The sequence below is a fragment of the Psammomys obesus genome, unplaced genomic scaffold (genome assembly GCF_907164565.1).
Source record: "Psammomys obesus unplaced genomic scaffold, mPsaObe1.curated_primary_1811, whole genome shotgun sequence".
NCBI lineage: Eukaryota > Metazoa > Chordata > Mammalia > Rodentia > Muridae > Psammomys > Psammomys obesus.
Genome location: NW_026596234.1, coordinates 251,541 through 278,236, shown reverse-complemented (window position 1 = coordinate 278,236; position 26,696 = coordinate 251,541). Strand labels below are relative to the sequence as shown.

General features: G+C 46.5%; 2 protein-coding genes across 2 annotated transcripts in view; both read left to right on the top strand.

The window, feature by feature from the left end:
* Positions 1–18,122, top strand: part of Prpf6 (pre-mRNA processing factor 6) — a 56,325-nt gene extending 38,203 nt beyond the window's left edge. The window contains exons 12-21 of the mRNA XM_055596211.1: positions 3,827–3,949; positions 8,574–8,695; positions 10,228–10,366; positions 11,804–11,923; positions 12,220–12,396; positions 12,916–13,049; positions 13,910–14,001; positions 15,541–15,655; positions 17,291–17,417; positions 17,873–18,122. Coding sequence (XP_055452186.1) covers positions 3,827–3,949; positions 8,574–8,695; positions 10,228–10,366; positions 11,804–11,923; positions 12,220–12,396; positions 12,916–13,049; positions 13,910–14,001; positions 15,541–15,655; positions 17,291–17,417; positions 17,873–18,025 — 1,302 coding nt within the window. The 3' untranslated portion in view covers positions 18,026–18,122. The remainder of the gene's footprint in view (positions 1–3,826; positions 3,950–8,573; positions 8,696–10,227; positions 10,367–11,803; positions 11,924–12,219; positions 12,397–12,915; positions 13,050–13,909; positions 14,002–15,540; positions 15,656–17,290; positions 17,418–17,872) is intronic.
* Positions 18,123–19,457: 1,335 nt separating this feature from the next.
* CUNH20orf204 (chromosome unknown C20orf204 homolog) lies at positions 19,458–21,891 on the top strand. The gene is made up of 4 exons (XM_055595877.1): positions 19,458–19,549; positions 21,071–21,214; positions 21,318–21,470; positions 21,654–21,891. The coding sequence occupies exons 1-4, from the start codon at positions 19,547–19,549 to the stop codon at positions 21,786–21,788; spliced, it is 435 nt and encodes a 144-aa protein (XP_055451852.1). The 5' UTR covers positions 19,458–19,546; the 3' UTR covers positions 21,789–21,891.
* Positions 21,892–26,696: the final 4,805 nt, after the last annotated feature.

Here is a 26,696-nt window from a genome sequence, read left to right as displayed (position 1 = left end):
TGTTTTGTTTGCATGCCTGGTTTATTGCCTTATACTGTGAATTTTACTTTTTGGGGTGCTAACTGTAAGTATTCTAGAACTTAACTGTTGGAATGCAGCCAAATCTCTGGAGACACTTTGATTCTTGGGTTTTGTTTTTCTGTATCAAATGGCAAGACTCAAGCAATATTCTTTGGTTTTGAGAGTAAGTCTCTCTTCTCTGTAGCTCTGGCTGTCCTAGAACTTGCTATATAGACTAGGCTGGGTGACCTCAAATTCATAGAGAGTCACCTGACATTTCCTTCTTAAAGGCACCACCTCACCCAGGTCCAAGCAATGTCCTGCTGATAGTTCCACGGGGTAGAATTCCTCTGTGCCTTTTACCCAGTGCTTACAACAATTGGGGGTTTCTGGGCCAGCTGGTGTTTTATTTAACTAATTGCTCACAGGATTACTCTAGCTGATCCTTTTCAGTGGCTTCTTACGGGCAGTCTGCCCTTATCAGGTTCAGTGAAGACACCTAGGGACCCCACACAAGGTGCATCTGGGACTCTATTTCTGTGCTACATCTCCTTCATTTTATACTTAGTCCTGTGTGTATCTAAGCAGCTCTTTGCGGCTGACCTGATGTCCTTGTTTGTTGAGGGTCTTCTTTGGTCTCCTTGGCATCTCTACTGCCTCTATGCCTATAGGCCTCCCACAGAGATCTAGAGTGCCAAGTGATACTTTTTGATTTTAGTGTGTAGTCTTCATGTTGTTACACTGCCAAGTTTTTATATTTGTGTTTCGTAAAAGGTACTCGGATGTTTGAAGAAAAGATCTGGCTAGCAGTACGTGTTTTCTAGCTTCTAAGATTAATAGTTAGAGAAAGCCCTGGTGTCAGAGCCAATAGAGAGATGTATAGCTACAGTGCCCCTGTCTGCTGTGTAGACTAGGCTGGCTTCAAACTCACAGAAATCCTACTGTCTCAGCCTTTACAGTACTGGAATTAAAAGTGTGTGCCACCATGCTTGGCTTAATCTACCTTCTTAAAGACACTACCACAAAGACAGGTCTTTCATTGAGGCTGTTGCTAAAATTTAGGAAAATTTGGCAGGAGGTCAGATTGTGTTGTTTTATGTTTTGTTTTGTTTTGTTTTTCAGTCTGTTTCAATTTCCTTATACTAAACTATAATAAAAAGACTGACTATACATCAGTTTTGTATTCAGTCGTGTTTGTGTTATTTTCACATTCAGGTATGCTGAATCTTAAATAATAGTCACCATCATTGAGATCCTACTGTGTTACAAACTATCTCTAAGTACTTGTATATGTTACAGCATTCAATCCTTCTCTTTCCATTTTCTCACTGTACTTTTTAGACTCCACTCCAATGAGTCTTTGATACCACTATCAAAAGTTCCAGTTAAGAGCCGTCATGTGGCCATGCAGTGGTGGCACGCGCCTTTAATCCAGCAGAGGCAGGCAGATCTCTTCGAGTTCAAGACCAGCCTAGTCTAGAGCTAGTTCCAGGACAGCCAGGGCTACCCAAAGAAACCTTGTCTCAACAAAACAAACAAAACAAAACATGGAAACACCAAGGGTGGGGGGGCACCATGTGGTAGTTGGAATTGAACCTGGCTCCTTTGAAAGAACAGCCAGTACTCTTAACCACTTACCATCCCTTTAGCCCCTGGTTTTCCTTTCTACGTAAATGCTGACAGTTTTGTCCTTAGCTCCTTTCATAGACTTTTCTGTTGATTGGAATGTTGTTTGGGTGCCAGGAGCCATGTGCTTTTCCAACGACCCTGTGGGTATACCTGATACTCTGTTCCCTGCCACATGTGATGGCACTACTACCTGGTGACTCCCAAATGACCACAAGACTGACATGTCCCTCAGTCCGTTCCTCAGGAGTCATTCCTGACTCCTCTCATACCCCATGTACGAAGAGGTTGGGTTTACCTTCATACATGGCCCAGGTCCACCTCCATGTAAACTGAGTGTTACTGTCTTAGACAGATTACTTGTTTTTCCCCAGCACACAGCAGCAATTTCTAATTTTTTCCTTTGTTCCAATATGCCCACTTAGAATCCCCAAGGCCTTCTTGATTGTAGAGTAGATACCTGTGCCCTCACTGTGGATTGTAGGCCCTGTTGGTCTAGGTTTGTGGTGATCACCCCATTGATATGTTGCTCACTGCTGTCCTTTCCAAAGAGTGTGTCAGTGTGTTTTCACTTAAGATCTCTGCACTTGGCAGAGGGAGGAAGGGTGAAGTTCCTGTCCTCCTCCCTTGCTCATTTCTTTTCTTGTTCCCCCTAGGTCAGAGCCTGCAGTGTCTCTTGACCATCTCATTGGTATGTGTGCCCCTGCACATGTCTCTGTGGATGGCTTATCAGTACCTTTTCTATTTGGTACAAAAGTATCTTTGTATATAAACAATTTTGCATACATAGAAATATATGATAGTAAGATGAATTCCATTAGGTGGAATTGCTGGTGCAGACATTGCTTTGATGGAGTTGCCTTCTGTAGAGGTCAGTTTATCATCCTCAGCTTTGCAAAACCCATGCCGTCCTTTACTGAGCAAGCGAATCAGCCTACTTGTTGCTGATCTTAAAATGGCACTGAAAACAGGTTAGCATCTTACAGAAAAGAATAGCTTAGAGTTTCTTTTAGTTTCTTTTTAGATACTTAAATTTGTTCTATTTTGTTTTCTGGTAAACTGTATGTCTTCGTCCTTTACAACATCTGTCTGTTGGATCAATTTTAATTCCTAATTAATGTACAAGATACTTTCTTATTCCCAACTTTCAGTAACACATTCCTGTGTGTCTTATGATATAGAACTGTTTTGGGGAAATTTTTTTTTTTGGATATAGATATGTCTTTTCTCTGTGTGCCCCAAATCTACTTTCCTAAAATTGGAAGTTCCTTGCAGTGTGCTGGCCTGCCTAGTGGACTCTTCCTGTTGTTGGTCATCTGCTCTGACCCCTGGGTTTTCATCTAATCTCCCTTGCAGCTAGGGTCCCCACTAGGGTCTTCTGGTCTGGGTCAAAGTAGTCCTCTTTTTGTTATTTATTTGTTAATTAACTTGTCTTTTATTTCCACTCCTTTCAAAAGTTTCTTTAGTGCAGGCAGAGCCACTCTGCTTTGCTGTAGCATTGTTTTAATGTGCACATGCTACAATGTAAATGTAGAAATCAGAAGCCGACTCTTTGGTGTTGGATCTTTCCTTCCGGGGATTATATTCAGGTTACCAGGTTTTCAAAGCAAATGGCTTTACCTTTCCACAGCACCCCCTTTTTAAATTAACTTTTCCACAGTTTTAGGGATTGAATCCAGGTTCTTGACTGCTCTAGGGAAGTGATGTATCACTGAGCGTTACACAACCTCCAGCTTTTTTTTTTTTTCCTTTAATTTTGAGACAAGGTCTTACTTAGTATTGCAGGCTAGCTTTGAACTATGTTCATTATGCTTCTACCTTACAAATAGCTGGTATTACAAGTGTGTACCACATTGAGCTTTTTATTTTGAAATAAAAATAATTTCAGATATACAGAAATCTAAAAACTACAGTTTTTGATACTCTTTACTGTAAGAGCATAATATAACCTCTATATGCAGTAGGATCTTGCTTAAAATGTACTGTATAAATGTGGGTTCATTCAATCATGCAGTGTTTATTGGGCACTTAAATGCAGGGTAATTAGGAGCATCAATGAACAGACAACATGATGCTGTTCAGGGTTGCCAGACAATAGGCCCAAGTAAGTAGGTTCTTTATTAATCACCATTCAGGAATAGCACTCACTTTACAGCTCTGATTAAAAAATCCAAACAACATTTTTGTGTTTCTCTTTCAGGATGCCGAGGAGTGTGACAGGGCAGGGAGCGTGGCCACATGCCAGGCAGTTATGCGTGCTGTAATCGGTATTGGGATTGAGGAGGAAGATCGCAAACATACCTGGATGGAAGATGCTGACAGTGTAAGCTTGCCTGCTTGTTTTGTTTCCCGGTGTATAGCCTTGCCGGGAATGGTGGGCCTTAAATGAGAAGGTTGCTTTCCATATGTGTTCACCCTCCTCTTCTGTCTCCGATAAAAATCTTTCTGATATGCTTGCTTTTATTTTTTTATTTATTTATTTATTGTGTATTTTTGAGACAGGGCCTCATTCTGTAGCCCAGGTGGACCTTGGACTGGAGAACCTCCTGCTTTAGCCTCCTCCTTGCTGGATTACAGGGACATGCATTACATCTAGTTCTAATACACTTATTTAGATGGACTTGCAGTCATTAGAGCAGCAGTCTTCTGTAAACCTGAGTTTAAGTTTTTGATTGCTTACTAAATGGAGAAGGTAGCTATTTCGAAGGTGTGCCTGGTGTCAGTTATTTGTAGTCCTCAGTTATTTGACTCTCTCAGCTAGGTGGTGGAGAATCTTTATGGCATCAGGGAACCACTTCCTGGTTCCCTAAAGAACCTAGTACTCAGTTGTGACAACTTCTTTATTTTGAACTCAGAATTACTTTGCTTTGCATCTCTTTCCTTTTAATAAATTTGGAATCTTTACTAGACACCACTCTGAAGATAACAAAAATGTGAGATGTCCAAGAATGATTTTTAGTTTGTTCATTCTTCCTTTCTTTTCTTTGTTTACTTTCTTGATGTAGCCTAGGTTGGCCTGAACTCAGAATCCTTACCTCTCTCTTCCTCTGTAGTGCTGGGATTTCATGCATATGCTGTCAGAGCCAGCTTTTCTCTCTCTCTCTCTCTTTTTTTTTCTTTATTGTCACTTAATTTACTCACTAACCATAGCTGATTTTCTTTTCCATGCAGGAATGAGAAGTAATGTTTCTAGTGTTCTTAGGAATACGGGGTGTTCCTAGAGCTCCTTCCTCCTGTGGGCCTGGCTCACCACCCTAGGCCAGGGCACTGTTATTTGATGCTGTACGCAGTTAAGGCAGTTAAGGCTCTAAAAATCTTTTTCAGCTGACCTCATTGCTTTGGTCAGAAGTTACATAGAAGATAGTAGACCAGGTTTGCCCTTTCTAGAGTCTAACCCCTCTAGATACTTCTGGTCAGTGTACCATACCTGAGAAAAGACCCTTCCTGACTTCTCTGGTGGTTGAGTCAGAGTCAGGCTATGTGATACAGGAGGAACTGGATCTGATTAAAATCCTGGCATACCTCTCTTTCTCCCACACTTGTGTCTACACACATTGTAGTCTTGGATACTCACAGGCTTATTGGCATCTCTTCTCTATGAAGATATCTGACTGGGAGTTTTGGATGACCAGAGAACTTCCTGTGGTGTGTATGTAGCTGTAAGTACAGCTCCACCTGGGCATTCTTTCATGTTTTTTTTTTGTTTTTTTTTTTGTTTGTTTTTTGTTTTGTTTTGTTTTGTTTTTCTGAGACAGGATTTCTCTGTGTAGCCACAGTTATTCTGGACTCATTTTGTAGACCAGAGGCTAACCTTCAACTCACAGAGATCCACCTGCCTCAGCCTCCCAAATTCTGGGATTAAAGGCACCTTTATGTGCTGGGATTACAGGTGTGTGCTACCACATTCCCGCCCCCCTCCCTTTTTTTGTTAAAAGAGACAGTTTTACTGTGTAGTTTTGTCTGGCCTGGAACTCATTGTGTAGACTGCGCTGGCTTCAAAGCCACAGAGATCCTGCCTTTACCTCCCGAGTACTGGTATTAAAGGCATGCACCACTATACCCAGCTCTTGTTAAAGTAACGATTATTCTACTGAGGTAGTTGTCATCTTGGAGACTTCTAACCTCGGTCTAGTCGTGCTTCTATCTTCTAGCCTCCATACAATCTAATCTAGGCCTAGAATGTTTTCGCCCTGCAAGACTTACTGCCGAATAAGCTCACTCTTTCTAGTTCTTCCTGAACTCTGGCTGGCTGGTTCAACTCAGCTGTTCTGGCTCAAACGCCTCTCCCAGCTGACTGATTCAAATTGCCTTCTTTCAGCTTCTGACTAAATTGCTCTGCCTGGCTCCAACTAACTCTAGCAATCTGTTATAATCTTCTGGCTCCTTCTCATTATCTGGCTCCTTTTGTCTTCACCTGTGTGTAGCTTGTTCCCTCTACAACCTGTCTCTGTAAAACTGTGTAAAAACTGCTGCCGACCTTGTGTGCTCCCTTTTAATCATCTCTCCTTCCTCTCTGTTCTCCTGAGACTTGGGCATATCCTGTTCTGTCAAATCTTTCTCTGATTTGTTACTTTGCCTCTCAAATACACATCACTTTTCAAACATGGCTGCTTTCTTCTACCAACTAACTTTACCTCCATCGTTTGGGATTAAAGGTGTGAACTAAGGGCATGTCTGTATTCCAGCCAGATCACACAGACCTAGAAGGTCTTAGGATGTGATTCTTGCCAAGGCAGCCATGTTTGGAATTAAAGTTCCTCTACATGCTCTATTTACAGTTGTAATAGTTTGTCCTTGTTTCTCCCTAGTGACCATTAACTAACCCCCAAACTTATTGCCCCCCTTTTTTGTTTTTAGTTTGTTTTGTTTGTGAGACGGGGTTTTTCTGCATAGGCCTGGCTGTCCTGGAACTCACTCTGTAGACAAGGCTGGCCTCAAACTCAGAGCCTTCTGAGTGCCGTCTGCAGAACATAGAAGGAAGTGTTTTTTTGTTTTTTTTTTTCCCCCCTTTGGGGCAGGGAGAAGCCCTTAGTCTTCTTTGGAGGCTAAGAATAAGTGTCTGGGCATGTTCAGTTGCTGGGTCTTATGGTCACCATCAGTTAAAGTTGCTCTCATCGGATGTTGTCACTGCATTCTGTGACTGGCTTTGTTATTTGTACTACCTATCACTAAAAAACGTGTTTTATGTACGTGTGGACATGCTACAACATGCATTTGAAAGTCAGAAAACAACTTGCATGGGACTTGATTTCTTCTTTCAACTATGTGGGTCCTAGAGATTGAACTCAACTTGTTAGGCTTGGTGGCAAGTGCCTACTGAGCCATCTTGCTGGTCCATTACCTATCACTTCTTCTTTCTTGTTTATTTATTTTATTATGTATATGGGTGTTTTGCCTGCATGTATCTATGCACTGTGTGCATTCAGTGCTCAAGGAGGCCAGAAGAAAGTGCTAGATCCCCGGTTACAGATATTTGTGATGAGCCACTATGTGGGTTCTGGCAATCAAACTCTTGGATCTTCTGAAAGAGCATCCAGTGCTTTTAACTGTTGAGCCATTTCTCCAGCCCCTACCTATCACTTACGTATATGACTGTTGGATGTATGTTGTGTGTGTGTGTGTGTTTTAAGACATTTTTATTTTTGTTTGTGTGAATGTGCGCATGCGTATGTATGTCTTAGTTAGGGTTTATATTGCTGTGAGGAGACACCATGACCACGGCAACTCTTATAAAGAAAGAATTTCATTGAACCTGGCTTACAGTTTCAGAGGTTTAGTCCATTTTCATCATGGTGAGAAATACGGCAGTGTGCGGGCAGAGAGGAAGAGCTGAGAGCTCTACACCTGGTCTGCAGCAGGAAGTAACAGTGACACACTGGCAAGGCTTGCGCTTTTGAGACTTCAGAGCCCACTTCTAGTGATACACCTTCTCCGACAAAGCCACACCTACTTCAACAAGATAGTTCCTAATAATCCCACTCTCTGTGGGGGCCATTTGTATTTAAACCACCACAATATGTTATGTGTGCCTGTGACATGTGTATACAGATACCTGCAGAGGCCAGAAGAAGATGTCATATCCCCAGGAGCTGGAGTTATTGGTGAACAACCCAATTTGAGTGTAGGGTCCTCTGTAAGAACAGCAAGTGCTATTAACCACTGAGTCATCTCTCCAGCCTCTAAATTTACTTGAACATAGAAAAAATAAAATCTAAAGGATCTAGGCCTGATTGTGCAGGCTTGTAACAGCAGCTATTCAGAAAGTAAGATAAGATTGCAGCTTCAAGGCCAGCCTGGGAACTGAGGGAAACTGTTGCAAAATAACAAATAGAAAAGAGCGAAGAATGTAGCTCAGTGGTAGAGTATCTGTTGATCATTATAAGGCGCTGGCATTGGTTTCAGCCCCTTGTATTGAAGGATAGTATGGGAGTAGGGAGACTAGAGGAGCAGGGCCTAATGGCATCTACTGTGATTCTGCTAGTTGGTGGGCTTCTCCTCTTTGTGTTGATTTGTCTTGTACAGGTTTTGACTTTTTTAATGGAAAATACATAGTACTCCTAGTTAAAAACCAGTATATCTCACACACACACACACACACACACACACACACACACACACACACACACACACAGTTATAGCCTAGTGTATGTAGCCAGAACCCTACACATGTGCATGTTTGTGTGCATGTGTGATTTGCAGGTAAAAACTGGTACTCTTCTCACCAGCTCTTCTTACAAGCCAGGTGTCCAGAAGGCTACCTTCTAGACTCTTTTTCAGCATTCATGTCCCCATCCTCAGGTGTCCTTGTCTTAGATTATAGTTTAATTAGATCAGTGCCACAGCACATTTGCTACCAGATGTCATTACTGCAAGAGGCTTGAAAAAGTATTATCATCTGCCCCGTGGCAGTCCTGAACTACATTTCTCACACTGTCTCTCTGCTCTAGTGTGTGGCCCACAATGCCCTGGAGTGTGCACGAGCCATCTATGCCTATGCCCTGCAAGTCTTCCCCAGCAAGAAGAGTGTGTGGTTACGAGCTGCATACTTTGAGAAGAACCATGGTACCAGGTATGTATCAACTTCCACTTCCTGTCTGCATGGTCCTGGAGTCAAACCTCACTTTCCTGAAGATCTGCAAGTGACACCATTTAGGTTTGTCTCTCAGTGGTCATGAGCAGGTTACAGTTAGAGTAGACATTTGTGTGGACCTTTAGTACATTGAAGCTGCCTCATTCTTTATAGCCCTTCAATAATTGGATTATCATTATTTTACAGTTGAGAAGCCCAGGCATCAAGGAAGCCTGTTCTTTACCATTGCCTCATGGGTCTAAGGGGGTCCAGTGTCAGTGGGCGGTACAGTGTCAGGGCCCATGCAGTCTGTTTTTATTTAAGCTGCATTAGCTTTCTGGGGTTTGGCTGGGTTTTGTACACAGAAGGAGGTCCTTGACAATTTCCCCTAATTGTACTCTTTAATTGGAAAAACCTTTGGGTCTGCCTTATTGGCTGTAAATGCTGATGAAATTAGGCATTGCAGTTTCTTGTTTTAAATGTGTAATACTCTCTAGAGTATTGGCCTCATGTCCCTGGGTACCCTATGTCATCCTCTTTTGGTCTTCAGCTCTTCCCCCTTGCTGGCTTCACCAAAGTTGCAGCTGCGACTTTGAGTCCTTGTTTCTTTTCTGATGTTATTTAATGTTAGTCTCTACAGGGCCTCTTCCGACCCTGCCAGCTGGCTTAGTGTTTCAGAGTTCGCGCCTCAGGGAACTTGAGGACTTTCTAAAATGATTCTGCTAACTTACGGTGTAGGGTGTCATTTGCTATAGTCTTAAGTGCCAAGTTGCTTAGGATATTGTCATGTCAGATGTGGGTTGAGACCTTCTGGCTCATGGCCAGATGTATACCATTGCCTACTCAGGTGTTTCAATCGTTAGTTTCCTCCTCCTAACCTGTTTTTCTTTGCTGCTAACTCACAGACTGATGAGGAAAGTCATCAGTACTTGGGCCCAGGGCTCTGGGAAACATGGTGTTGCTTCTGTAGGTGCTTCTGTGTGATGGGATTTTGCAGTTCTCTGGCTTGCTGCTGGACACAAAGGTTCATAGGGATCATCAGTGAAGGTGTTGTGACTAAGAAGTGGTAGTGGACCATAGATAACCCAGCGATTTCATCCCTAGTATTCAACCAATATTCTTGTTAAGTAGTGTCCTAAAATCACTCTCAATGAGACCCTTTTTTCTGTCATGGTTGAGGGGTAGGAGGATGGGGGTGCCAGGGTCCTTAATAAAAAACATGAATGAATCCAGAGTGTCCTCTGTGCTTCAAGATAAAAAGGCCACCAGACTGCCGTGTTATCACTGTCCCCAAGATACATGGTTATAAAAGGCTTTGCTGTTTAAACAGTGCTTTGCTTTATAGAACCCTCTTCAGTAGTTGATTTTAGATTCTTTATGGGAAGGAAAGATTTCCTCACACTCTCCCTATCATAAAGTCTCGTAAATCATTAATAGTACTGAACTTTGAAGTGCTGTCTTTTCAGCATCTTGGTGGCTGTGTGCTCTGATTTATGTCCCTGGCCCTAGTGACCATGACCTCTATCTTGCAGGGAGTCTCTGGAAGCACTCCTGCAGAGGGCTGTGGCCCACTGCCCCAAGGCAGAGGTTCTGTGGCTCATGGGTGCCAAGTCCAAGTGGCTGGCAGGAGATGTGCCTGCAGCAAGGAGCATCCTGGCCCTGGCCTTTCAGGTAGGTAAAGGATGCCTGTGCTGGGAGGCCACAAACACAAACTTGGCTTTGGTGCTACAGTGGCGTGGCCTCAGAACTTACCCTGTGCATATTCCTTGGGATATGTCATGGTCTAATCTAGAGACACTGGATTGTGAGTGTAGGCTGGTCTATGGGGCCAGTGCATGAAGAACACCCAACCAGGAACATCGACCTCTTAGTCCCTTCTAACTAATATGACTACAGGCCAGGTATTCCAGAGTACAAGACCGAAATGTAAGCCTGGGTGCTTTGGTACCTCCGAGAGAGTGGGGCCCCATTAACAGCCATACTTACCTGGCCTGACTAGTTCTAACTGTTAAAACATGTATAATGTATGTGTGGCAGGGATGGTGACGGGGTGTGTGTAAACGTGAACTAGAGGTCAGCCTAGAGTGTCTTCCTTTATTACTTCCCCATTTTATATGTATATATATATATAATTTACTGAACCTGAAGCTTAGAGCTTGCCATTTTGGCTCTTTTGGATACCAGTTAATCTTTAGAATCCATCTGTCTCCACCCTCCAGTCCTGGGGTTACAGAGATACGTTGCCATGCCTGGCTTTTATGTAGTTGCCCAGTGAGCACTTTACCCACTGAGCCATCTCCCCAGTCCACATGTAACATTTAAAAAATACTCTTATCACAAATATAATCCTAATAACATAGGTGTTGTATTCTTTTTGATAAGTTATAGAGTACTATATAAACATATATATAGTTATATGTTATATAAATATCATAGCCCAGGGTAGCAGTAAAGTTTGTCACTTGTGAGTAAAAAAACAAATCTAACTTGGGTTAGCCTTTTGCTCTAGCTGTCACCTGAGAGGACACGGGGGCAGGTGATAGTGCTCCGCAGGGTAATTGATATCCTTTCCACAATTTCTCCTCTAGTAGCATGTCAGGATTCTAAGATAGTTCTTCTTTCCTATAACTGTAGGTACTACAGTCATGTTGCAGAAGTCCCTAAGGAGGGTGGGTTCAAGTCTTAAGTGCACCACTTTTATGTCTCTTGGGCTCTGTGTTTGTGTAGCTTGGTCCATGCCTTTGGGAGCCCTTTATCCTTCATCATCTGCACCTGAACATCTTTCTGTACGGGCATACTGGTGTGGCTAGCTGTGGAGAGCGATGACGTTAGATATAACAGGCCCTGACAGAAAGACATGAGTTTGAGAAGCTGTACAGAGTTTGGAGGGTCCTCGAGAGGGCAGCTCTGCAACACTAGCACTGTTGCTTCCTGGCTGAGGTCTGCCCTGCCATCCCTAGCCTGCGGCTTTGCAGGGGTGTCCCACTGCCAGGCCCGCATCGCGGCGCGGCCCAGCCCAGCTTCCAGACTGCCTGTTTTTATTGAGTGTGATCTAGCCCAGGTCACTTTGTACTGAGCCTTTTTGGTGCAGCTGTGTTTGTTCTCCAGGCCAACCCCAACAGCGAAGAGATCTGGCTGGCAGCGGTGAAGCTGGAGTCGGAGAACAACGAATATGAGCGGGCCCGGAGGCTGCTGGCCAAGGCACGGAGCAGCGCACCCACTGCCCGTGTGAGTGGTGACTGATGGGTAGGAGAGGGTTGGTAGGGTTCCTCTTGGCTCAGACATGACATTTGGAAGGAGTGAGATGAGTAGGACAGCTCATGCCACAGCCTAATCTTATTAATTATTTCTTTATTTATCTATACCTTTTGTATTCACAAAAGAGCTACATATGAAAATTTATGAGGCACAGAACAGATGTGTGAAAGACGGCCATGACTTCCAGCATGTAATGTGAAGGTAGTTAGGATCCAGATAAATGGTGGAAGTACTCCCTCAATTGACGGTGCTTGTGTGCTTTGCAGGTGTTCATGAAGTCTGTGAAGCTGGAGTGGGTGTTGGGAAACATCACTGCTGCCCAGGAGCTATGTGAGGAGGCTCTGAGGCACTATGAAGACTTCCCCAAGCTGTGGATGATGAAAGGGCAGATTGAGGAGCAGGGAGAACTGATGGAGAAGGCCCGGGAGGCCTATAACCAGGGGGTAAGCCTCTATCACGATGTCTCAGGGAACCCAGCAGCGGGGTATTAGTCATTTCCCCACACTTCTGAAAGAATGGAGGGCCAGTGGCCGGTGATAGAACTTTGTGCTTAGGACTGAGCCTTTGTCCTTCTTTTCACTGTAGGTATTACAGTATTACAGTTTGGTTTGGTTTGGTATGGTTTGGTTTGTTTTCTACAAAGTTGCACACCCTGTGTTTGGGATATATGGAGTTTGGTACATCAAAAGCAGCATCATGTGCACATGAGACATGAGGTGCACACCCTGTATACAGATAGGCATGACACATACACAACGTCCTACAGACATCCTTTGTTTACATGTAGAGAACACAACTACATACAGTAAACCGGCGCACACCACAGGGCCATGTCTGTAAACCTATATGGAGAGTATAAAGTGTCTAACAGCCCCGATGGGCTCTTAACAGCCGACCACAATTCTCAGAGTCTTCTGTGGATGCTGTCAGAGCTCTTATTTTGTTCTGTTTTTTGGCTACAGCTGAAGAAATGTCCTCACTCCACACCACTATGGCTCTTGCTCTCCCGGCTAGAGGAAAAGATTGGGCAGCTGACTCGTGCTCGGGCTATTTTGGAGAAGTCTCGTCTAAAAAACCCAAAGAATCCTGGGCTGTGGTGAGTCCTCAGTAATTTGCTCAGCTCCTCCTTTAGAGGCTGTCTTCACTCAGCTCCTTCTTCATTTTAGCCCAGGCTCCTATGGCCACAATAATAGGTGATAGTTTCTATGAGGAGTCGTAGTCCCTGCTGTGGGAGAGTTGGGTCTAGATGGTAAGTGGACTTCTGGTGAAGTTCTCTAAGATGTCAGGAAAGGAAACTGAGAAAGCAGACTATGAGAGAAGTAATATAGACAAGACCTTGAGGAGGATGAAGAAACATTCCAGAGGGAGCTGAGTGTTGTGGTAAGCACCTGTAATCCTAGTACCTGGGAGGTCGAAGCAGAAGGATAGTGAGTTATGCCCAGCTTGGGCTACATAACAAGTTATGGGTAATGGATGCAGAATCCAGGTAGGGGTTAGGCTGGGATGAGAGAGGACGCTGCTGAGGAGGTGTCCTCTCGTGTAATGATCAAGTGTGATATCTTCACTTGTATCTATATCCTGTGGGGTCTGGGGTCTCAGATGGGGCTGCTGCCTTGGCAACAGGCTGTGGACACCAGTGCTGCCATGTATGTAGAGAATGGAATTCTAGCCCCTTTCTAGGAGGCAAGAGCCTTCCTTTGCTGGCAGGATGGTTCATTGAGGAAAGAACACTTGCTGGAGCAAACCAGACGATCTGAGTTTGGTCCATGGAACCCATTGTGAACAATTTCCAAAAGTGGTCCTCTGACTTCCATATGTGGTGGCCCATGTGTACATGCATGACAAAAATAATAAAGTAAAAATGTTAAAGCCTTTTTAAAAAGCAGAAGGCCAGCTGGAGTAGTTGATTGTGCTATGATAGATGGGGCTTAGATATCCCTGGGCATGTCTTCCTAGGTTGGAATCAGTGCGGTTGGAGTACCGAGCAGGGCTGAAGAACATTGCCAACACACTCATGGCCAAGGCACTGCAAGAGTGCCCCAATTCTGGTAAGGGCTTCTAGCTCCCATTGATTGACTTCCCGTGACTCCTTTAAGACATAACCTGTTTGTCCCATTTTGGTCTAACTTCACTGATATGATTGCAAAGATTTCAGACCACATCCTCCGTCAGTCTCGGTATGAAAACTGATTTGATTTGATGTTAGCACTATCATTTTCTTTAATTAGGTTTTAACTTTCATTATTTGCTTATTGTGATATATAAGAAATGTAGTCAGGCAGTGGTGTCACACACCTTTAATTCCAGCTCGAGAGGCAGAGATAGACAGATCTTTTGAGTTCAAGGCCAGCCTGGTCTACAAAATGTATTCTGGGACAGCCAGGGCTATGCAGAGAAATCCTGTCTTGAAAACAAAAAACAAACAGAAAAAGAAGTGTTATATGCCACTTGAAAAAATTTGGAGTTTAAAAAGAGGATGTAGAGATTGCCTCTCACCTACTACTCAGGAACCTCTTCTCTTGGTGTTTGTAGCATTTCTGTTAATGTACAGGATTAAAGTTATAGTAGGTATTTAGGTATTTAAAATAGTACTGTTTGGTTTGGTTTGGTTTGATTTGGTTTTTTTGAGATAGGGTTACTCTGTGTAGCCTTCGGTGTCCTGAACTCGCTTTGTAGACCAGGCTGGCCTTAAATTCAGAGATCCACCTGCCTCTGCCTTCCCGAGTACTGGATTACAAGTGAAGTGTGCGCCATTCCACCTAGCTTACTTTTTTTTTTTTTTTTTTTTTTTGAGACAAGTTTTTATAATGGTGTAATGGCTTCAGAGTCACTATGTAGTAAAAGCTGGCCTTGAGTTTCTTAGTCTTCTGATTCCACTTCCCAAGTATTAGAATTAACAAGCTTATGCTGGCTAATATTTTTATTGTTGGCTAATATTACCTGGCTAATATTTTTATTGTTGTTGTTTATTTTTCTAATTTTATGTACATTGGTATTCTGCCTGCTTGTTTGTGTGTGTGAGCGTGACACATCTAGAACTGGAGTTACAGACAGTTGTGAGCTACCATGTGGGTGCTGGGAATTAAACCCAGGCCCTTTGGAAGAGCAGACAATCCTCTTAAACGCTGAGCCATCTTTCTAGCCCCTAAATATTTGTTTGTTTTGTTGTTTTTTTCGATATAGGGTTTCTCTGTGTAAGTCTGCCTGTCCTGGAACTCGCTCTATAGATCAGGCTGGCCTCAAATTAAGAGATCCACCTGCCTCTGCCTCCTGAGTGCTGGGATTACAGGTGTGCACCACCACCTGGCTGCTATCTTTTATGTTTAATAGTAGTATGTGCTAGTGCTTTCAGATTATCATTGCCTATTTACAACTCGGTAAGACTAAAAGCTTGCAGCTGTTATCCAGAACACTGTCCAGTCTGTTCTGGCAAGGCTACTATCATTCAGGAGGTTACCGGGTAGGTGGATATTTGAGTCCCTGTGGTTGCTCTCAGTATACTCTTTTTGGGGAAGCCTAAGGGAGAGGGTGCATTTCTGAAGTCAGAAATGAGGCTGAGGGGCAGGTATTTTGCTTGTGAATTTCAGGTATCCTATGGTCTGAAGCTGTCTTCCTGGAGGCAAGGCCCCAAAGAAAGACCAAGAGTGTGGATGCCCTGAAGAAGTGTGAACATGACCCCCATGTGCTTTTAGCGGTGGCTAAGTGAGTACTAATTCTCTGAGGGTTATTCATGCTTGGGGTCCTGGTGTATTTGCCGGCATTTTTGCCTGTGCTTTTTGCACAGGACGAGCTGCTGGAGCCCCTGCTTCAGTCCTCTGGGCAGCACTCTCTTGGTAAAGGCCCTGAGGTGCTGTCTAGATATTTGTCTAGTCACTCCCTCGTCTCAGACCTCCTGGGTTCTTTGGTTTTTCCTCAGCCCCAAGCTTCTGATGAGACTGCAGCCCTGGCAGTTGAGGGAGATGTTAGGGCCCAGCTTTGCTAGGCCTTCCTTTCCCAGAGTGTCATCTGTGTGTCCTCAGACAGAGAAGCCATAAACCTTACAAAAGGCTTTGTTAAAGTAAATGAGTCACTCCTTGCTGTTCCCAAGCCAGTGTTCCATGTGCCTACTATCTTGAGTTTATGCTCTTTAAATCACAGTTTATCTAACCCCAAGCAATTAAGAGCACTATATGGCTTAAAAAACAATCAAGTTATCAGCATGAAATTACTCCATTTGGTACCTGAGTGCAACCCAAACAGTTGCCTGCAGTAGAAAGGTTAGCTGTGCACCAGCTGCCCCGCTCAGGGAAGGTGAATACAGCCAAAGTCCTGGCCCTTCCAGAGTTCCCTACAGCACACCATGCCATCTTTCCTGTTGTTCACCCTGCCACACTGCACCAGCTACTAGGTGGGGAGGAGGGTGCCCATAGAGAACTTAAGTTGGTGTCTTTTGTTTGTTTTGTTTTTTTTTTGAGACAGGGTTTCTCTATGTAGCTCAAGCTGTCCTGGAATTCGCTCTGTAGACCAGGCTGGCCTCAAACTCAGAGGTCTGCCTGCCTCTGCCTTCTGAGTGCTGCTATTAAAGTTGTGCACCACCACGCCCACTTCTAAGTTAGCTTCTAAATGTAAGACTCCTCTTCATCCTGCTTTTCAAGTGTCTAGAGTGTCAGGTATAACAATCATGTGTACCATGGTCTGAGTGCCATGGAGCTGCAATTCCAGTGGGCCCAGGTCCTCAGGACTGACCTTTGGAGCCAATCTTTGTTTTTGCCTATGTTGCTACAAGGGGTAGACAAGGCGGGATAATAGTCCAGGGTTGGTATCTTATTAAGGAACAGTCTAAGATTTCAGTTTTGTTTTTTTTTTTTTAAATCAGCCTTAATTAATGTTTGTCAAGGTTAGTTTCATATAGTTGATCCAGATAGTTTTAAAAAGATAGTTAAGATCTAGCCAGGCAGTAGTGGTGTATGCCTTTAATCCCAGCACTTAGGAGACAGAGGTAGATCTGTTACTTCGAGGCCAACCTGGTCTACAGATCAAGTTCTGGGACTGTTACACAGAGAAACCCTATCTCAAAAAAGAAAAAAAGAAGGAAAAAAAAAAAAAAGAGGAAGAGGAAGCTAAGATTTTGCTTATGTACACATAAATGTTGTAAAAAGCAGTGTGGATTAGTGAGGGATCCAGAGTGAGCTATAGGTAGCCCTGGACCATGACTCGGACCTTCTGTAACACAGGCCTAGGCTTGCTGGTCTTACCAGAAGCAGGCTACAACTGAATACCCCCACAGAAGAATAGTGTCTCCCAAACCTGGCAGACACTATTCTGTGCCCCTTGCTGTAAGTACCTCTTCCATAACAGGCTGTTCTGGAGTGAACGAAAGATCACCAAGGCCCGAGAGTGGTTCCATCGTACTGTGAAGATTGACTCAGATCTGGGGGATGCCTGGGCCTTCTTCTATAAATTTGAACTGCAACATGGCACTGAGGTGAGGCTACAGTATACCAGTGTACAGTAGTACCCTGCCTATTCCTCTAGCCACTTCAGAGACAATGGAAGGCTCCATTCCAACCCTGGGAATAGGGGACAGGGAGGGGCCAAGACCAGAACCTCTCCCCAGTTGAGCTTTGTTGGTGCTATGCTCATAAGGCAGGGGTGCCCAGATTGTCCTGGGGTCCTCACTGGAAGAAGTAGCCAGGCCATGTTGAATCCTGAAAGTGCCTAGTTCAGAGACGATGCACCTGGCATCCGATGCACCTAACTCCGGTTAGGAGTCCGACACAAGTCAACACAGAGAAGCACTGACTTGTAGGACATGTTCCACAAGCGGAAGAGATGGCTTGAAATCCGTGTTGGGGCCAGATCTGCAAGGGGACAGGCAAGGCCTCACGAGGTGTACACCTCACAAGGAACCCCACCTAACGTACCCTTTGGTCTTTCCAGGAGCAACAGGAGGAGGTGAGGAAACGCTGTGAGAATGCAGAGCCCCGGCATGGAGAGCTGTGGTGTGCTGTGTCCAAGGATATCACCAATTGGCAGAGGAAGATTGGGGAAATCCTAGTGCTGGTGGCTGCCCGCATCAAAAATACCTTCTGATAGCAAGGGTGGAGGGCAGGGCACTTTGGGGCAGCACATGGACAATGAGCACAAACCGTACATTATCTTTCATTCATTAAAGATTTTTATAGAGCTGTGTTGGGGCTAGGACCTCTTCTTTTCTCCTTTTTTGTCCTTGGCTTTTATTCCCCATGAGTGGTTGTCAAGTCCAGATGTAGCCTCCTGCAAGTGCTTGTATGTTCCAGAAGAAGCATAGTTGGGGTGCTGAGGGCTTGCTGAGATTTTGTGGAGAAGGTGTTGGGAGTACAAGCTATATGGAGAATAGGAGCTCTGTCACAGATATGTGATACAAGAGGCTGAAGATCACAGGGCACCAAGCTGTAAAAGATTGAAAGGCTTGTAGAAGTCCTCATTGTTCTGTGGGCATCTGAGGTAAAATGAAGCTCAGCAGGCATCTTTGCTTAACTTGGACGGTATGAGCTCACTCTTCTGTGGTTCTAGGAACCAACTCCTTAGGGTTCCCTATGATGAGGATACCCAGCAGTTCTTTCACAGATGGAAGGGGACAGAACTTGACTACAGCATCAGGCTGTTGGTGGTTTCTACTTTTGACTGTTTTCAACTCATGAACTGAGTGGAGTGGCATTACAGAAGAGGGTACTTGGATAAAGTTTCCTGTAAGGCTCTGGAAAAGTCTGGGTAGCCTGTACTGTCCAGGTTATCTTTTCTATCTGTAGAAATGGAGAATTTTTGTTGTTGTTGTTGCTAAGGTGGTCAGCAGCTCCTTGTGTATCACATTTATTTATTGGGGTTCATGTATGCCACAACATGCTTGTGGAGGTCAGAAGATAACTTACAAGAGTCTTTTCTCCTATTATGTTGGCCCCTGGGATCAAACACAGGTTGTCAAAGCTTGGCAGCAAATGCCGTAATCTACTGGGCCATCTCCTCAGCCCACACCATTGCTTTTCTTCAGCTGGAAGTTGAGCTTTGCTCAGCAAGAGATTAGCTGTGTTCCAGAGGCTACTGTTGTGCTAGAGCAAAACAGCAACCCTGGAACTGGGGCTTCTACTTCCAGGTGACCCCAAGATTTGGAGGGATGAAGCAGTGCCAACAGTGCAGATGTGGAAATGCATTTAAGACTGGTGGCTGCCCCGCCTATCAGGAGAGACCACTGCCCTCTGCCCATCGAGACACAGCAGGGTTCTCCATGGGGATGGAGACTCAACCCAAGATCCCAGGAAGCCCAGGATCTGCTGCAACAGGCAGCTGCTGTGCTCCAGGGTCAGGTTAACTGAAGTGACTAGGGAGAGGCTGGGAGGGGTTAGGGGCAGGACTGGCTTATTAGATTTGCCCTTCCTCCCTTGTTGCTCCCTCCCTTTGCTGGAGGAACCAACTTTAAAAGCCTCTCCACCTGCCTCTCAGCTCTGTCCAAGGAGGCCCCATCAGTCAGTAGAGGTGGTGTGGCTGCCTTGCCTGGTTCACTGGCTACCGAAGGACTCTGGATCATGTGTGTGGCCTGCTAAAGGGAATAAGGGAGGGCCAGATCCTGAGAGGCTTATGGTGAGCAATTAGGGCATTGGGGGAGAGGGCTGACCTGGGCCAAGGGGCTGGGCTCGGGCATAACCCAGGGGAGGCTATTTCCCTGTGCCTTGTGGGACCCCAGATGTTTATGATGGTACCCAGCAAAATGACCATTGTAGGTGCTTGTGCCCTGGCCTTCCTAGAGCCCTTCCCTCTTATACTGGGTAATGCCTGGGTTGTAGGGACACCCTGGGCAGCCAACCTGTCCCATGTTGGTGCTGGATGTCCCAGCAGTCTCACTGGCTGGCTTAACTGGCTCTTGTTCTTGTGTGGTCTGATGGGCTGTTTTCAACACCCCTCCTTTAGTCATGCTATCCAGTGACTTTCAAGAGGGTGCTACTACGTTTGTTCTTTAGTTGTTGGTAGCTCAGGCAGAAGTCCCCACCCCCACTCATCTCTATACAGGGGTTTGTGCTATGTTCAGTTCTCCTGCCAGGGCTGGGAAGCTGAGTCCTGTCATTTCGCTGGTTTCACAAGATTAATTTTTCAGCCCAAGTAGGCTGCCTAACTCCAGCTGGGAGCCTAGGGGCAGGCTTGGGAACTGGTCCATTTGGAGGAGCTGGGGTTCTGGGGACCTTCAGCTGCCTTCCTAATGTGTGAGCTTTCCCCAGCACCATTCTTTCCATTCTGGGTAAGAGGAAACTTGTTGGCAGGCTTTGCTGCTTCTGCTGACTCTGAGCCCCCCACCCCCCAGCCCCAGCCTTTCCTCCCAGCCTTCCCCTTCCATTGGGAGTGTGTCTTGGGAGCTCTGAGCCAATTGTTTGTGCCCTAGTTTGGAGTTTTCTGTGGCTGGTTGTAGCAGAGCTATTGAGGAAGAGACTGGAGTTCCCATAGTACATAAGAGCAAAGTGGTTCTACCCTCGTATCCCATCTTGTTCACCCAAAGGGCTTGAGATGTGTGTGTGAGAAAGAGAACAACACCCGGGATGGGAGTAGGCTCTGACTAGTAGGTGTGGGTCTGAGCGTGGTCAGGGGTAAGGCTGACCTAGGGGTCACTTCTTTTTACACACACCCCCATTCCACTCCCTGCACAAAGTAAGGGAGCCCTTGCACACCCACAGTACTCTAGTACTTCCCTTTCTACCTCTCCAGTGTAGACCATAGTGCCCCCCTCCAGTGTCTGGACCTGTTCCCTGTCACCTCTCTAGTCCTTCAGTAAAACTACTTCCCCATGCCCCGCTACACGAATGTTCACAGTACATGGCACTTTTGGTTTGTAAGTCTTTCCCCTTCCTTAGGACTGAGCCATGGCCAGAGTCTCTGAGATTTTCTATCTCCTACCATCTCAAAAGATGAGGGAGCACCCTTGGTGATACTCCAAGTGTCTGTGGGGCGCCTAGGCTCTCAACCCCAACCTGGTGTCTTCTTCAGGTGGCCCCACAGCCCTCTTTCTACACACTACTGCTGCTGCCATTTGTTGGGTCTGCCCTGGGCTGGCCTGGGTCCCGGTCCTGTAGTGTCCAAGAGGTACTCCGCCACTACCAAGCTGTCATCTTCCAGGACTTGCAGGCTGCCATGCAGTGGGCTAGGCTGGGAGCACGGCGCAGAGAACCTGGGTCCCGACACCACCACTTCATTCAGAAAAACCTGACTGGAGCTGGTGGAGGTCAGAAACAACCAAGGGCCTCCTGTGATGCCCAGAAGGTATGGTGTAGGTGTGCCCCCCCCCCCCCGCCGCCTATTTGTTCCATTTTTAGGCTCCACCCCCCCCAGCCCCTGCTCTGGCTTTCCTCCCTTTCCAACTCAGGAGCACAGCATCCTACTGTCTATTGAGTCCTTGGGTCGGACTCTCCTTGGGAGTGTGGCTGGAGCTCCCCACAGTGCGCTAGAGAAAGCAGCACGGACAGTGGCAGTGCGCACGGAGGCAGTGATGCGCAGACACTGCCGGACATCCTACAGGGTATGCGTCCTCAGTCTCCCCTACCCCAAGGACTGTAGTGCCAATGGCCCGAGGCTTTGGACTCAGTTAGGGCCAACTGATCCGGCAGCAACCCGCTTCCCTCGTGGCTAAGCATGCATTGTGAGGTAAGGGCAAGGGCACAGGATCTGTATATACTGACTCATAGCTGGTCCCCACTAGCAGATCCTGCAGCCCATGAAGCAGCCAGCGCAGCCACGCAGCAGCCGGAGGCGGCTCCTGCTACGTGCCCTATACACCATCGCCACCTGCTGGGAGAAGCTCTTTGCGCTAAGTGCCATGGCCGCTGGAGAATTCTAGCACTGTCTGTGTTCTCTCTCCCACCTCGCACAGAAGACAGGAAGCAAACTGATTTGTTTTGATAGTGCCCTCTCTCTCAGCTCAGACTGCCTGCACTCAGAGGTCCAGGGTGTGTAAAAGAGAGTAACCTCTTCTATGGCTGTTTCTGCACACACCCATTGAGACCCCAATAAATGGAGTTAATGATGTGACCTGATTCTTATTTTTGCCTCACCGGCTGTGGGCCCTGGACTACCCCAGGAATCTGCTCTTCAGCGGGGTGGGGCTAGGGATCTGTACTTTACACCTGAGCAGTAGCAACAGTTGTAGCTCCCACATACAGCAGGGGGCGTGGGTGGCACGAGTGTCCAAGGCTCCCAAGGCAGGGAAGCCCCCTACCCCCACCCTACAACCTGGTTAGGGGGTTTAAAATGTCATGCATCCGTCCTTTCCAACTCTGGACAGGAGGAGAGGGTGGAAATGGAGAGGAGGGCAAGGCTGAGCTTGGTGGATTCAGAGCAAAACAACCGGATAAAGGAAACAGGACTTAGAGGAAGCCAGCCTTGCTGCCCTGGCCACAAACTAGACCAAGCCATTTCCTGCTGCCCCTGGGGGATGGGCAGGGTGGGGTGGGGGTGGGACGACTCCACTGGCTGCCCCACACTTGTCTGTCGAATTAACTAGACTGACCACAGTACCTGTATAAACCTTGAAATGTTTGCTCTTCCATGATTTCCCTGAGCAGAAAAAGGCAATGTCCCCAGGCTTCTTGCCTCATAATAGGATGTAGAGCTCAAAAACTTCAAGGAATATCTTGCTCTGTACCTGTCAGGGAAACAAGAGACAGAAAAGGCAATCTACAAGAGCAAGAAATCGCCCTGAAGTTCTTCATGCCTTTCTTCCTTGGTGCCTTAGTGCACGTGTGGTCTGCCCAATGGGACCTTCTGTTTCTTCTCTCATTTGAGAAAGCTGAGTGATGGAGAGACTATAGGACCTTCCTTGATTACACAGTCATGTACTAAAAGATCTGGGATCAGTTTTGGACCCAGGATATGCTGTGTAGAAGGGAAATGGAGCTGTGTGGACATCAGTATGCATTCTAATAATCTGCAATTCAGATTTCTGATGGTCTTACAAGCCACCTTGGAGCACAAATACAAGACATTTTGGTTCTGCTTTATGGGGTAGGAGGTAGTGTAGAGAAGTACAAGGTGGAATGTGCCAGAGAGGGCCTAAGTACACAGACTTTCAGCAAAGCCGGGTCCAAGATGATTCTCCCCTGAGAGTGCATAGTGTGTGTGTGTGTGTGTGTGAGAGAGAGAGAGAGATGGCGTGAGGGAATGAGGGGAAGCTGGGCCATTGCAGGACCCTGGCTGTAGGGCCTGGGTAGGTGGTCCTCTTGTAATGGGAAATACCCGTAAAGGAGAGCTGGATGGCAAGGGATTTGGACTAATGGTTTATATTGATAAGCTCTATTGGGCATGCTGGAGTATAGCCAATGTCCCAGTGCAGAGAAAAGGTATGATTTTGTTGAAATATAAGCCGTAGAAGAGCAGAATAACTGAAGAGTGGCTAAGTGGGATCTGGAGAAGGTTAGTAACAGTCTGGGCACTGAGCTGAAGGAGAGCAGTATGGACACTCCTCCATGGAAATTCCCATGGAGCCATTTTGTAGGGCAATCTGTATTTATCCTTTCCCCAGCTTTAAATCCCACTAGGAAATTATGCCAGTTCTAGTGAGCATCCCACATCTACTGCCCATCTTGCTGTCCTGTCCTACTGTTTACAGCTATCAGGCTGGGGAGGTTGGCAACAGGCTGTCCTGACTCTCACCTTCCCCTCTGAAGCTGAGGAAAGATCAAACCACAGCTTCCTGTGACTGCAGGTGAAACAGAGGCCTCAAGATTTTTGGGGCATAAATGTTGATGCCTAAGTCCTGTACCAGATTACATATTGAGAGGCCACCCATGGGTTAGGGTTAGGGTTTCTCTGCAGGAGCCCTGAAAGCATCAGCCTGTAATCACCATGACCCCACTAGAATGACTGTCCTCTTGCAGGACAAGGATAGGTACAGAGCCCTCAAAGAGGCTTGGAGCTGAAGGACAAGTTGAATGCTCCTGAGCCCCTAGATCCTGGTTCCTTTAAGCTCAGCTCAGGGACCTAAATGGAGGCTCCATGGGCTTCTTTGTAGTTGAGGACAGGGCATATCCTCATGCACACCTACCTTAGCCCAGCACAGAGGCTGTACCACAGTTGTTTGCTGGCTGCTGACCACCTAGAACAGACCTTGGAGATGCTGAGCCTCAGACCTGGGGCTGGAGAACTGCTATTATCCTGTTCCTCACAAACCTTGATTTTCCAGGGAGGTGGGGCTATGGCCCAGAAGGAAGGGCTGTGTGAGGATTACAGATGGGACCCCCAAGACACTGGCCAGGCCTGTGCAATTTCCTGCAGCCCAAGGAGCCAGGCCTCCATATGTAATCCTGGAAGAAGGGGCCTGGCAGGCTTTGAAAAGAGACTGGGTACCATGGCCTCCCACGACTAGGAGTCTTTGAAAGAACATCTGGAACTCGGGCAACAGCTACAGATGGCAAGCTAGTTCTTGGGTTTGAAAATCCCAAAGTTAATCTTGATTTTTCGACTTGTGTTAGCAATCCTGCCCCACCTCCCATGATGCAGCAGGGAGTAAGGGTTATAGCCTCTTCTGTGTTAGGACAGCACTGCCCTATCCTGCCACCTACCACACCAGCCCAGGAGTGCGGCAGAGCTGAGTGAAGGGAGCCGTAAGGATACACTTGTCTTCTGTGTATAGACTTGCAGGTAGAGCTCTAGTTTTTGATTGATCAATTGATTCATTCATTCATTCATTCATTCATTCATTCAATCATTCATTGTTTTTTTATTTTTTACTTTTTGAGACAGGGTTACACACACACACACACACACACACACACACACACACACACACACACACACACTGGGCTCCTAGAAGGGCAGCACTATGGACAGGACTCAAGGAGTAAACATCTGCTGGCAGATCTGGACGGAGAGTGCCCTGTGGACTTCTGGGCACAAGGCCCTTGCGTGTTGGGATCCCAGGACCTGCAGGTGTTCAAGAAGGCTGCCTGCTTCAGCGAACTGGAAATAAACAAGGCTCTCTACTCCAGGAAGCACATATTACTGGGGTGAGGGAAAAAGAGTGAGGCAGGTGTTGAGGCCCATTGTCCCTGCCAGTGGCCTTCAGGACCTGGGGGTGGGGGTGGGGTGTAAGGGACAGTCCCCATCCCTGCCCCCTCCTCAGGAAGACTTTGCTTTGTAAACTCAGAAAAACACACACACACACACATCCCGCCCACCCTGCTTCATTAGACTCTGGAATAACCAGCGAAGAGGTAACACCTGCTATGGGAAGTGAGTCCTTGTTTGGATGGAAATGGGAAGGTCAGGCCCTTGGCAGCTGTGCGGTGCCTGTTGTGGGGGAAGTGGGACATCCTGAGGTTCTAGCTCCTGGGTCACCTCCTTGCTGGGTAAATGGGATATCTGCTGCTGTCTGTGGAGGAGGCAAAAGTCTGACTGACCCTGGGAAGCTTAATGTGCACTGGCTAGGCCAGGTTCCATACCAGTTCAGTTGTGGCGGTTTGTGGCTTAAGAGAGAGGCAGCCAGGGCTCACCAGGTGAGCAGGCTCTGTCGTTGGACTGCCCCTGGCGCCCCCTACCCGGCACAAGGCCAGGGGTCAGGGCTGCAGAGCAAGATAAGCCCCAGCTTCCTGCACTTGCTCCCAGAGCTGTGACTCCCAACGCTTCCTGTTTTCTGGAGGGCAGACAGGGGTGTGGGAGACTGGACAAGGTGGTGGGGGCTGGGGTCATGGGACAGAGGGTGGAGTTACAGGGGAGGGGGCTATAGGGGATGGGATGAAGTCATGGAGGGCAGGGTGTGGATACAGGATGAAGCAGAGGAGGAGGAGCAGATTCCTGGGAGATTGGGTACAGCCATAGAGGCCAGGGTTATGGATGGCATATCCACAGAGTCAACAGGGGAAGCCTGGCTTGTGGGACACAAAGTAGGGTTGTGGGTGGACAAACCCAAGAGAAAGAATGAAGTTACAAACTGGGATTATGGGAAAGCCGTGAGGTCTTGGGATAAAGACCCCAGGGAACAAGAGCCAAGGAGCCCAGAGCACTATGGGCCTGGTGTGTACTTAGGCCCTGCCTTTTCCAGGTCCTCAGAAACAACTATCGTCTATGTACACTTTTTCCTCCTCGGTGAGTTCCCTTCCTGGAGCAGAAGTTTTGAAAGCTGTGTCGTGGCTGACCAGACCCCAGAGAATCTTTGTTTGGAGCTAGGCATGCTGGTACATACTCTTAATCCCAGCACTTGGGAGGCGGAAACAGGCAGAGCTCTGTGAGTGTGAGGCCAGCTGGGTGAAACAGCTGGGTGATAGACAGACCCTGTCTCAATAAAAATAAATAAATTAATAATGAAGCAATCGATAAATATAAAAGAGAAGAGAAAAGCAAAATGATCCGTTAGGAGCATGCCTGTGCTACCACGCCTGGCTTGATGCGTGGTTCTTAAGCTATTGCTCAGGGACATAAATTTTTAAAAAAAAAAATTTGTTGTTGTTGTTTTTTTGCTTTTTGTTTTTCAAGACAGGTTTCTCTGTGTAACTCTGGCTGTCCTGGAACCTGCTCTGTTGAGAGAGACTATGTTACAGACCTCCATTAGAGCAGTCTCACTAAAATGTCTTCCGTTTGTACTTTGAGCTGGGCAGTGGTGGCACACACCTTTCATCCCAGCATCCAGGAGGCAGAGGCAAAGTTAACTCCGAGTTCAAGGCCAGCCCAGTCAACAGAGTGAGTTCCAGGACAGCCAAGGCTATATAAAGAAACTCTGTCTCCAAAAACAAACAAACAAAAAAAAATTAAAGTG